Genomic DNA, 13,423 nt, shown 5'->3' with positions numbered 1-13,423 from the left:
ACTCAACCTCCGTGTCTCTCCTCTGCCCTTTCACTGTATTGAATTTCCTCTCATCAAGGTCACCAAAGCTTCTGTTTTGCCAAATCTAATTCATATGTGTTAAGCCCTTAGTTTATTGGACTTCTCAGCTGCATCTGACACATCTCAGAATTCTCTCCAGGTTTTAAACTTTCAACTTTGGTTTGCATGATCCTACTTTGTTTTTTTTTCCTATAAGTATTAGCTAATACTCACTATGTGTTTATCAGGCACTATTCTAAGGGCTTTGCATGCATTATATGTACAGTTAATCCTTAAACAACTGAGACTTAGATAAGTGAAGTAACTTGCCTAAAGTCTTACAGCTGGTAAGTAGCAGAGCCTGAAAGACATAAAAATCACACAGACTGGGTCCAGAGTCCATGATTTTAATTTGTGTTATACTTCTGTCCTTACCATACATTTATTTCTTTTGTGAGCTCACTTTTGCTAGTCTCTTAAACTCTGAAACTCTCCAAGATTCCTCCATTGGCCCAATGGTCTTACATATTCTTCATGGGTAATTACATTTACTTTCCAGTTTTAACGACATGCTTATAATACTCAGATCTATAGCCAGTCATGAGTTATCCTCTGGACTTCAAACTCCTATCCAACTGCATCTTGTTGGATTCACTTGGGGGTTCACTGGCATCTAATACTCAATGTAAAAAATGGTTCACTTGTAATGATCCTCCTCCTGTATTCATCATATTGTAACATCATCTAGTCATCCAAACCAGAAAACATGGGGATATTCTAGATTTCTTCTTCTCCTTTACCCTCAGAATACAATTAATTGCCAAGTTGTGCTAATTATGCCTCCTAAAAATTTCTTAAATTTCCCTTGTCTGCATCCCTATTTCAAACTGTCTTTAGCCATCACTTGCCTGATGTATTGCAACAGTCTCCAGCCTGGCCTCTCTTAAATTTATCATGAGTCATCTCATCAAAACATAAATCTGACTATTCGCTGCCCTTCCATGATTCAGTACTGCCAACAGGTACATTCTCAATTCTTTAGCATGACAATTAACAACTTTCTGTAGTTGAAAGTACTGGTTCTGGAGTTAAACTCTTTAGTTTGAATCTCAGCTCTGACACTGTGCAACTTTGGGCAAGGTACCCAATCTCCTTTTGTCTTAGTTTCCATATTTGTATAACTGTGAGGATTACATGAGATATCCATGTAAGGCACTTAAAACACTGCCTGGCATATAATAGGTGCTCAATAATTGTTAGTCATTGTCAGTAGCATGTATCTAGACTCAACTTCTCCCATTTCCCGCCTTAAAGTTTATGTTCTAGTAATATTGCATTGTTTATAATTCCTTAAAGGCATCATGCTGTTTCATGGCTGTATGCCTTTCCTTTGCTCCCTCCTTAATCCCCTATGCTTTCACACATTTTTATATGCCTGGCTAATATTCATTCAGTCTTAAACTTGGAAATAATCTTCAGAATACCTTCCATGACTCCCACACCCCTGCCCCAATCAGACTAATTGTCTCTCTTCCGTGACTTTATGGACTCTGTGCAGGTCTCTACATATTTTGGATAGTAATCCTTTATTAGATTTGTCATTTGCAAATATCTTCTGCCATTCTGTAGGTTGTCTTTTAGTTTTGTTGGTTGTTTCCTTTGCTGTGCAAAAGCTTTTAATTTTGATATTGTTCCTATAGCTTATTTTTGCTTTTATTTTCCTTGATTCAGGATACATATCTAGAAAGATGTTACAACCAATGTCAGAGAAATTACTGCCTGTGTTCTCTTCTAGGATTTTTATGGTTTCAGGTCTTATATTTAGGTCCTTAATCCATTTTGAGTTTACTCTTGTGTATGGTGTAAGAAAGTGGTCCTGTTTCTTTTTTTTTTTTTTTTTTTTTGCATGTAGCTGTCCAGTTTCCCCGATACCATTTGTTGAAGAGACTGTCTTTTTTCCACTGTATATTCTTGGCTCCTTTGTTGAAGATAAATTGACCATATAATCATGGGTTTATTTCTGAGCTTTCCATTCTGTTTCATTGATCTATGTATCTATTTTTGTGCCAGCACCATGCTTATAGATTACTACAGCTTTGTAATATAATTTGAAGTCTGGAATTGTGATACCTCCCATTTTGTTTTACTTTTTCAAGATTGCTTTGGCTAGTCAAGGTCTTTTGTGGTTCCATACACATTTTAGGATTGTTTTAGTTCTATGAAAAATGCTGTTGGTATTTTGATAGGGATTGCATTAAATGTCTAGATTGCTTTGGGTAGTAGAGACATTTAGACAGTTTTTGTTCTTTCAATCCATGGGCTTGGAATGTCTTTCCATTTCTTTGTGTCATCTTCAATTTCTGTCATCAATGTTTTATAGTTTTTCAGAGTACAGGTCTTTCACCTCTTTGGTTATGTTTATTCCTGGATATTTTATTATTTTTGGTGCAATTGTGAATGCGATTGTGTTCTTGATTTCTCTTTCTGCTGCTTCATTATTGGAGTGTAGAAATGAAGTGGATATCTGTATGTTGATTTTGTGTCTTGTGACCTTGTTGAATTCATTTACCCATTCTAGTAGTTTTTTGGTGGAATCTTTAGCATTTTCTAAATTAGGTCATTCTTTTTATCTCCACTGCTATCACTATCATCTCTCAACCGTCATCAGCCTCCTAACTGGTCTCTATACTTCCATTCCTGCCATCACCCCACACAACACTTAGAGTAGTTTTAAAACATCACAGTACCCCTCCTGGTTAAAGCCTTCAGTAGCTTTCCACTCTATTAAGAATGAGATCCAACTTCTTGCCATGGCCTACACAGCCTTGTACAGTCTTGTCCCTGCCTATTCCACCTTATACTCCTTGCCCTTTCCTGACTAGCATTAGTTACAGTGACCCTCTTTCAGTACCCAGAACACACCAAACTCTTTCTTACTTCATGGTCTTTGCATACGATTATCTACTCTGCCTTGAGCACTTGCCCTCTAGTTGTTTTATTTTTAACCTGGCTGGCTTTTCCTCACTCTTCAAGTTTAGCCTTAAATGCCACATCTTCAGAGAGGCCTTTCCTAGTGACCTTATATACATCCATTTTTTTTCTACCTTTGCACTCTTTGTACTTCCATCATGGTACTTATCATAATTTATAATTATTTTCACTTATTTTTTACTTGTCTTGTAGTCTGTCTTCCTCACTGGATTGCACATTCCATGATGCAGGAACCACATCTATACTTCTCACCACTACAGCCTCAGCACCTGGCATAATGTCTGACATGCTGTTAGTATTCAATAAATACTCTCTGAATGACTTAATAAGTCAATCATTTAATTAATAAAGTAGAGTGGCTATATAAAATTTCTTGTAGGTCTCTTAGGTAGGAAAAACTATAACTTCAGCTAGCAACTTAATTGTTGAGATGAATCACCTTGTTTAATCCAGTTGAGAAGTATTGTAGGAGAGCTTAATAAAGTAAGAAAAAGATATACCTTTAAAAAAGTCTGGTCATTAGTTCCTTTATGCTTGTAAGTGACTCAGGAGTGACAAATGTAATTACTACAAACCAGTGGTTCTCAATAGGGGGAGATTTTGCCTCCCCTCGGGGGACATTTTTGGCAATGTCTGGATACATTCTTGGTTGTCAAAACTGTGCGAGGTGTGTGCTACTGGCATCTAGTTAGTAGAGGACAGGAATACTGCTCAGCATCTTATGAATGCATGCACAGGACAGTCTCCCCATACCAAAGAATTATATGAAAAGAAAAGTCAATAATGCCAATACTAAAAAACCAAAATAGAAATAGGACTACCATTTAACTTTGTGAAACATAATAGAATGGCCAAATATAGGTGTTAGTGTCCTAGAGGAATTGTAAAACTTAATAATTTAAGCCATTAATAACCCTCTTGTTTTCTGAGATTTATTTCTGTTCTTTAGAGCAGATTTGTTTGTTTGTTTGTTTGGTGATTGTCTTAAATAAATAATGTATCCATTGATGGACTTTAGGAAATTGTTGAATGTTCTAAACTTGTATCCAATATCGTGTAATTATAAGCATTTATCTGGGAGGAAAGACCATCAGAGGTCCACGACCACCCAAAAGATTAAAAAGTCCCTGGTATGGAGAGAACTTTGTGTTGTGTGGATTAGACTTTAAAAAGTCATAGTAAGTGGAGTATGTGTTCTGCAAAATGTTTAAAAATACGGTTGTCCTTTAGGGCTGCCTTTGGAGGTAGGCAAATATGGCGGAAGCTCAGCTTGTTCCCTCCCAGTGGTGGGGACGATAGAGGTGTCACTGGGCTGTTAGGAGACCATGTGAGGTAATTTATATAAGCCCTACTAAAGTGTTAGGCACATAGCAGGCACTCAAAAAATGTTATTTTACTTCCTTCTCAGAGTTACTGTGAGGATTGAATAAAATAATGCTTTGAGAACCAAATGAAATAATGCATGTAGTATGTTGTCTGGTCAGTAGTAGATGTTTAATAAGTGGTTATTTTTCTCCCATGTACTCTTTATGCCAAAATCCTGGGTCTTATCCTTGAAAGTAGAGAAAAAGGATAAGCTCAGAATTCTGAAAAATTTGAGTTTTAATCTTGGCTCTACTATTTTACTAGCTGATCCTGGTCTAGTTATTTTCCAAGTCTTACTTTTTTCATCAGTAAATGAGGGATAATGCTTACCTCACAGAATTACTAAGAGACATAAATGAGATAATATATATATAAAGGATCTAACATATGGATATACTTACAGGGGATGTAATTGGTACTTAATACATGTTCTTTTCTCATTCAAACAATTCTTAAATCCTACCTCTATAAAACCTTTCTGCAATAGGATGATCAGTTGCTGAATGTCTGGTACAAATAGCCTTATCTAAATATAAAACTCAAATATATAATTTCTAGTATTCGTCTACTTACACTCAAATTTGTTCATATAGGATGATAATATTTCAATTAGATATGTTTTCATCATTTTTGTTCCATGAGCTCTCAGCGTCAGCAGGGCTGTTAGGCTAAATCTGCATAGCATCCAATACAGCAGCACCATGTTCATTTTTTAAAAATTTATTAGGCACTTACTGGGGACCAAATTCTCAGTATTGAGGGACTAAGAAGAAACAAGCCCTGGGCTGTGAGTTTTTTTTTTTTTTTGGGCTGTGAGTTTTATCAGTATTTCTGATAATGACAATAATTATGTCTAATTTTTTTAAGGTTTTATTGATTTATTCATCAGAGACACAGAGAGAAGCAGACACACAGGCAGAGGGAGAAGCAGGCTCCCTGTGGGGAGACTGATGTGGGACTCAATCCCAGGATCCTAGGATCATGACCTGAGCTAAAGGCAGATGCTCAACCACTGAGCCACCCAGGGTCCTTAAAATTTAATTTATATTAGTACTATTTATTATATATTAGTACATATAAGGTTCTGAAGTAGCTTATAAGAAAAACCCCATGATGTGCACTTTGTAATCATTGTACATTTGCCCTAAGTGTTTAGAATGCTTGGCAAAGTCCTCACCTTTAAGCAGATACAAACCTTAAAATAAAGGTCTCTTTGCATGATACAAAAAAAAAAATATGCCAGTCACTGCTCTAAGCATTTTGTGTAGATCAATACACTTCATCCTCACAATAATCCCTTATTTTGCAGGTGAGCAAACTGAGGGACTGACTGGTAAAATAATTTTCTCAACTTGTCTAGTATATATTGTTACTGTGATCACTACCTGGAGCTGGTCTATGAAAGCAGGTTTGCCTGATAAATATATTCATTTAATTTTTATGTTTTAATTCCAACAATTTATTTAAAATTTAAAATAAGTTATACATATATGGGAAAAACTTTAAAAAGTTATCAAAAGTTATAATATGAAATGTAAGTCATGATTTCTGAATTCTGGTAATGATAGAATAGTTTCCATCGGACTAACCATCATGATAAACTGAAGATATTATAGAATATCCTCAAACAGGGAGAAACTAGAGGGAATTCAACCCTCAAAAGAAAAGAGCTACCCTGGTTAGAGTCACAGTTATATATATTTTTTATGTGATGTGTGGTAGAGCTCAGGCAGAGCGCTGCAGGCTTGTTAGCCTGCGAATTCAGAGCACAGAGTTCAGAGTTGCCAGTCTCATAAAATAAGATCCAAAATCTCCAGGTTCAAATAAAAACCTACTCATCATACAAAGAATTAGGAAAATCTCAACTTGAATGATAAAACACAATCAACAGATATTAACACCAATATGACATATATGTTAGAATTATCTGACAAGGATTTTAAGGCAACCATTACAAAAATGTTTCAAGAGGCAATTATAAAATGATAAACACAATAAAAAATTAGAAAGTATCAACCAAGAAATAGAAAACCTAAAGAATGGAAATTTTAAAACTGAAAAATACAATAATCAAGATAAAAAACATACTAGATAGGCTTAATAGAAAAATGGAGATGATAAAGAAAAGCATCATTGAATTTGAAACAGAGCAACAGAAATCACCCAATCTAAACAACATAGAGAAAACAGAGTAAAAAATAATAAACAGAGACTGTGGGATAAGATCAAAATAACAAACATTTGTGTCATCAGAATATCAAAAGAAGATAAAGATGACATTTAAAAAATATTCAAAGAAATATTGGCTGAAATCTCAAATTTGGGAAAGACTATTCTTTCTACATATTCAAGAGGCTGAATGAAACCTAAACAGAATAAACCCCCCAAAACCCACTCCTCCAAGTCACATCATACTTAAGTATCTGAAACAAGGAGAAAAAGAACAAAAATAAAAAGCCTGAAAAGAGGTAGAGAAATTATGCGTCATTTTATATTCTCACCTATATGGAAATAATGATTCCTGTGAAAATGGATTTCTCATAAAAAAACATGGAGGCCAGAAGGAAAAGGCATATTTTTTTAAGTGCTGAAAGAATGAACTTCCATCTCAAAATTCTATATTCAGTAGTGTAAGAGAAATCAAGACATTCTCAGATGAAGGAAAACAAAGATAATTTGTCTTAATCAGATCTACCCTAAAAAAATGGTCAAAGGAAATGATAAAAGGAGAAATCTCAGAGCATTAAGAAGAAAGCACAACAGAAACAGTAAAAATGTGGCTAAATATAGCACATTTTTCTTCTCCTCTTGAGTTTTAAAAATTATTTTTGATGGTTGAAACAAAAACTATAAGAATTTCTGATGTGGTTTTCAATTTATGTAAAGTAAAATTTTAAAATATTATATTAGAGAGGAACGTAAAGGGACATAAGGTTTTCTATAGTTCATTCAAAGTGGCAAAATGTTGATAGTAATAAATTGTTTTATATATATATACATACATATGTACATATATTTTATGTGTTTATATTATATATATGTTAATACCTAAAGCAACTACTAAAAACAATCTATACAAAGTGATATACTCAAAAGCACTATATATAAATAAAAATGGAATTTTAAAAAATGTCCAGAGGAAGTAATCCAGTAATCCAGAGGAAGGCAGAAGGGGAAAACAGGGAACAAACAAAAACCAAATGATAAAATGGCAGACTTAAGTCTTAACATATCAATAACTACATTAAAGGGAAATGATCTAAGCACACCAATTAAAAACCAGATATTGGTAGAATGGATTAAAAAAATGACTGAATTATATTTTGTCTACAAGAAACTCACTTCAAATATAGTGATATAGAGAAGTTGAAGTAAAGCTGGTGGGAAAAGATATGTAAATGGTAATAAAAAAGCATGAGTGGCAGTTTCATAAAAAAGTAAACCTATACTTATCATATTATTCAGCAATTATGTTCCTGGTGTTGATTTCAGACACATTAAAACTTAAATCCACAAAAACTACAAAAATGTTTAATTGTAATAGCCATAAATTGGAAACAACCTAAATGTTCTTAAATGGATAAATGGCCAAACTATGGGACCTGTATACCATGGAATACTATCCAGCAATAAAAAGGAATAAAGTATTGAGGCATGGAACAACTTGGACAGCTATCAAAGGAATTATGCTGAATGAAAAAGCCAATCTCTAAAGATTACATGCTGCATGGTTCCATTTATATCACATACTCTAAATGAAGAAGCTGTAGACATGAAGAACAGATTAGTGGTTTCCATAGATTAGAGATTGAGTTGAGGGAAGAGAAGGCAACTATGGTTATAAAGGATAGCACAAGGGAGGTCTTTGTGGTGATGGAATAGTTCTGTATCCTGGCTATGGTAGTGGTTACATCAATTTATACGTGTGATAAAATTGCATAGAACTAAATACACACACATACACAAGTGAGTGCATATAAAATTGATAAAATCTGAATAAGCTCTTTGGATTGTACCAATGTTGATTTCCTGGTTTTATAGTTATATAGGATATTACTATTGGGGAAACTAAATGAAAAGTACACAAGACTTCTTTGTACTATTCTTGCAATTGTTTGTGGATCTAAAACTATTTCAAAATGAAGTTTTTAAAAAAGATTTTATTTATTTATTCATGGCAAACACAGAGAGAGAAAGAGGCAGAGACACAGGCAGAGGGAGAATCAGGCTCCATGCAGAGAGCCTGACATGAGACTCGATCCTGGGTCTCCAGGATTACACCCCAAGCTGAAGGTGGTGCTAAACCACTGGGCTACCGGGGCTGCCCTAAAATGAAGAAGTTTAAAAAATAATTGGATGGAATGGGATAAAAGATTAATTGGATAGGGTTAATAGCAGACTCAATACTAAAGAAGAAAGGAGTAGTGAATTTGAAGACAGATCAATGGGAATTAAGCAAACTGAAGCACAGAAAAAAAACTGGAAAAAAAGGACAAGCACTTCAGTAACTTATAGCACAGTATTAATCAATATAACACATGTGTAACAAGAGTTTCAGACAGACATCAGAGAGGGAAATAGGGCAAAAAAAAGGGGCAAGAAATACCGGTCAAGAATTTTCCAAATTATATCCCAAACTGCAATCCAGAGATCCAGGAACTCAGGAAATCCCAAGTAGGATAAACACAAAAGTATACTGGGTCACAACATGGTCGGTGTTCTGAAAACCAAAGATAAATTTATAAGGGTAGCCAGAGAACAAAGACATATATACAGGGAAACAATGATAATAACAAGACTGACTCCATCAAAAAAAAATGGAGACAGAAAAAGAAATAAAAACTGTCCATTTTCCATTTAGAATTTCATATCCAGAAAAATATTCTTCAAAAATGAAGACAGGAAAAAAATGGAAGCAAATAAGTAAAAGCGTTCTGCATCTGGCTATTAAGGGAAAGAGGATGTGAAATTATTTTCTCTTTAGAAACAACTGGAATATTTACCAAATATTGGAAATATTTTTTTAGACATTGGACAATGTGCAACACAAGACGGTAATTTGAGAGAAAAGAAATACAAATGAGGTGATCCTTGTTATCACCCCAGCTTTCTCCCAGGAGGTGATCCTTGGACTGTGATGCAGGGGTGGGGGGATCTAAATAGAGTCTAATTATCTCTGAGTAAAGGAGAAAGATTGGAATTCATAAGGGCCAGGATGGTAAGAAATGGTGGGGATGGAGCTAAGCCATAAAAAGGGTACTAGAAATATGCAGAGTTCCCTTTGAGTCTTTTGATGAATATTGATCTGAGCATGGACAGGGTAAAACTTCACAAAGATAATCTAGAAAAAATTTCCCAGGAAACAATTACTAAGAAGTTGTAGGAGGAACACTTCCTAGAATTCACATAAGGTCAAAGTAGAGAGACCTCAATGAATACAGGGGGGCATGTGTAGAGACTTCAGAGGGGCAGTTCCTTCAAAATGGGCTAAATTAGCTCCTCAAGACGTACTCTAACTGAGCTTTAAAACAAACCTCAAAGGGATCAAACTGATCCACAATAACTTGTCCATCAGAAAAAAGAACAATCCTCTATAAATAAATACAAAAAACATCCAGCACTCAGTAATGTAAAATTCACAATATTGGATATAAAGTTTAAAAATTAGTAAACATACAAGGAAGCAGAAAAATGTGATCTATAACCTGGAGAAAAATTAGTCAACGGAAACAGACTCAGAAATGACAGAGATAATGGAATTAGTAGACAAGGGCCTTAAAAACAGCTATTATAATTATGTTATATATGTTCAAGGATGTAAAGAAAGTATGAACACAGTGAAGAGAGAAATGGAAGATTTTTTCCTGGTCATATATTTTTAAAAAGACTTTATTATCCCTGGAAGTTTTTTATAATAGAAATTCTAGAAATGAAAAATACAATATTTGAAAGGAAAATTTTACTGGATGGGATTAACAGCAATTATAGACTGCAGAAGAAAAGATCAATAACCCTAAAGGCAAAGCAACAAAACTCTTCAATATGAATCACAGAAATAAAAGATAAAAAGGGGGGGTGTCTCAGTGACCTATGGGACAATAAAATTGGCCTAACATAGGTTTAATTGGAGTCCCAATAGTACAGAAAGGACAGAAAAGAAATAATGGCTGAAATATTTCCAAATTTGATAAAGACTATAAACTGTCAGATCCTAGAAGCTTTGGGTTCCAAATAGGAAACACACACACACCATACCAGGGCAAACTGTAATCAAGTTCCTAAAAACTAGTCACAAAGAGAAAAATTAAAAGCAGCCAGAAGAAAAGATAAGAATGATTACAGACTTCTCATGAGGAACTATACAAGCATAGAGAAAATGGAGTGATATTTTTAATGTTCTGAAAGAAATAATTATCAATCCAGAATTCTATACTCAGTGAAAATATCTTTCAAAAATAAAGAGAAAATAGACTTTTCAAGCAAAAGCTGAGAAAATTTGTTGCTAACAGACCTACATTATGATAAAAAATTAACTGAAGTTCTTAGGCAAAATGTAACTTTTACCAGATGGAAACCTGGATCTACACAATGGACTGAAAAATGCTGGAAAGGACAAATATATGGGTAAATGTAAAAATATTTCCTTACTCATCTTTTAATTTCTTTGATAATTTAGGGCCATGTTGGGAGCAGCACATCTAGTGGTGGCTGAATATGTGCTGACTGCAAAGGAGTGCCACTAAAGACCATGGAGGAGTGAGGCAGGCTGTCAGCCTGGTGGCAGAGTAAGTGGAGCAACATAGTCCAGACACAAGGTGGGAAGCCCAGGTTGGGGGATAGAGGATATAGTCCAGATCTGCTCATAGCTGGGACATTCTAGCTTGAGCACTGCATCCTTTGGCTGATATAAGTAGCTGTCTAGCCTCCCTGCACCTCCTGCCAGGGGCCATACAACAGGTTCCCCTAGTGTGAGATCTGTTGCTTGTCAGGCTCTGGATCTTCTCTTCCATCCCTTCCTTTAAGTTTTTCAGTTGTCTCCTCTGAAGTGCTGGCACTGTGACCAGTGCCTGTATTCCCCAACCACTGGGGGGACATGAAAAAAAGTATCCTTAATTATACCTGCTATAATCTCTGAAACTTTATTATTGTTTAGATAATAAATAATCTTCTACCTAGACAGAAATATAACAAGAATATGGTTTGTTGGCTTAATAAAGTGTGATTAGAAGGCTTGCTTTCTCAAACCAGAGCTGTAGCATCTATGTTTAAAGAAGCTGAAAAAGATGAAACTGAAGTATCAGGAAGGGCTCTAACTCATGGTAGGAAGACATTTACTTCAAAGACATGGTGAAATTGTAAGCAAGAAATGAAAATATGATTAAAATTACCTTTATATTTATAATTAATTTACCTTATACTGTCATGTGCACAGATCATTTTTGTATAGTTTCAGAATAATTTGCTATTTAAGTTATGGCATCATTTTCAGACTATTTATTCATAGTTAAAGGGAAAGAACTTGAGTTCTTTAAGTATTTTAAGTGTAGATATGATGAGTTTACTAAAACCCAAAAGTTGTTTGCTAGAGCTTTTCAAACTAGAAAAAGTCACTGAAGCCTCTTATGCAAGTTATTGCACTGCACAGACTAGGGCAATGCACATAATAGTTTAGGGATCAATAAAACCCTGAACAGTTGACACTGCTCAGTGCCTACTGAATGAAAAGTTACTAAAATAATTTATAGTATTGAGTTTTCAATGGCACAGTAACTTATTTAAACATTTAACTCTAAACATGAAGATTTATTATCTTATTTGCATAATTGTACCTTCACCTTACAGACAAGTCTACAAATGTGACTGGACTTGTTTTGTTCAGTCATGTGGTATCAGCACTAAATAATCTTTGAAGAAGACTTTTTCTTTTTGAATGGTTGAAAACAAACACAAGTGGTATTGAAATATTAAAAATATTGAATAACTTGTTTGAATCTCTTGGTTTCTCCTGGAACAACTTTGTTTATATTTGCATGAGGGTACAAAACCAATGGTAGATAAAACTGCAGGCACCATGATATAAATTAAGGCAGTAGCACCAAAGTATACCAGTAATTCTTGTATTCTTTATACTGTCATGTAGTCACATTAAAAATTCAATTTCACTTAAGAATATCGTTGGTGAAGTACTAAAAGTTATTAAATCTTGATCTTGGGTTTAATATTCTATGTGACAAAATAGGAGTTATGAAAAATTGCTTCTGTTATAAACTACATTATGGTGGTTGTGTTGAAAAAAACCCCACGTCTGTAATTAAGTTGTGTCTTAACTAGCCACTTTTCATGAACACCATTTTTGCTTGAAAGAACAACTGATGGAAAAACCATGATTAAATACGTGAGTATTTGACAGATACTTCTAGAAAATGAAGTGAGCCTTTAGGGTAAACAACTGACATAATTTGTTGCCAATAATGATATTTACCTTTTTGAGTCAAAATTAATATACTGGAAAACTTTATTCTGTCATTATAAGCTTGACAGCTTTCCCAAACTTAAGCCTTGTTCCAATGAAATTAGTGCTGATATCAATGTGATTTTTAATAGTGCAAAAAATGTTTTAGCATTTGTAATATTTATATAACTTAGTGAACCAATATTTTCCAAATAATCAATATGTACAAGATGAGTCAAATATCTATTCAAAGTACAAGATAACCAATGAATTTTAATATAACAGTATATAAAAATTTCACTGATAAGTTTCAGATTCCATATATTAACCTTTAAGACACTAACCATTTGTAGAGTTTTTGTGTAGTATCAAAGAAGAACATCCATAATTATCTGTAACAGTTATTAAAATACTCCTCCCTTTTCCAATTACATATCCATGTAAAGCTGAATTTTTTCATATACTTTATTTTTTATTTATTTATTTTTTCTTCTTATACTTTAACAAAAACATCATAATAAATTGTGGAAACTGGTATGAGAAGTAAGTTGCCATTTATTAAGCCAGACATTATAGAGATATGCAAAAATGTATAGCAATGAGAGTCTTCTCATG

General features: G+C 34.1%; 1 protein-coding gene across 4 annotated transcripts in view; it reads right to left on the bottom strand.

Annotated features, from left to right (window-relative positions):
• Window positions 1–13,423, bottom strand: part of HDAC8 (histone deacetylase 8) — a 234,292-nt gene that overhangs the window by 111,176 nt on the left and 109,693 nt on the right. The window contains exon 10 of one of the 4 annotated variants that reach the window (XM_041741094.1): window positions 8,667–9,076. The exons of the other annotated variants lie outside the window; for them this stretch is intronic. Within the exon in view, the coding sequence (XP_041597028.1) occupies window positions 9,017–9,076 (60 nt within the window). The 3' untranslated portion in view covers window positions 8,667–9,016. Of the gene's footprint in view, window positions 1–8,666; window positions 9,077–13,423 lie in introns of those variants that run through there. 4 annotated transcript variants of the gene reach the window in all.

The sequence above is a fragment of the Vulpes lagopus genome, chromosome X, assembly GCF_018345385.1.
Source record: "Vulpes lagopus strain Blue_001 chromosome X, ASM1834538v1, whole genome shotgun sequence".
Lineage (NCBI taxonomy): Eukaryota > Metazoa > Chordata > Mammalia > Carnivora > Canidae > Vulpes > Vulpes lagopus.
Note: the sequence above shows the minus strand (reverse complement) of the source record. Positions and strands in the feature narration are given on the sequence as shown.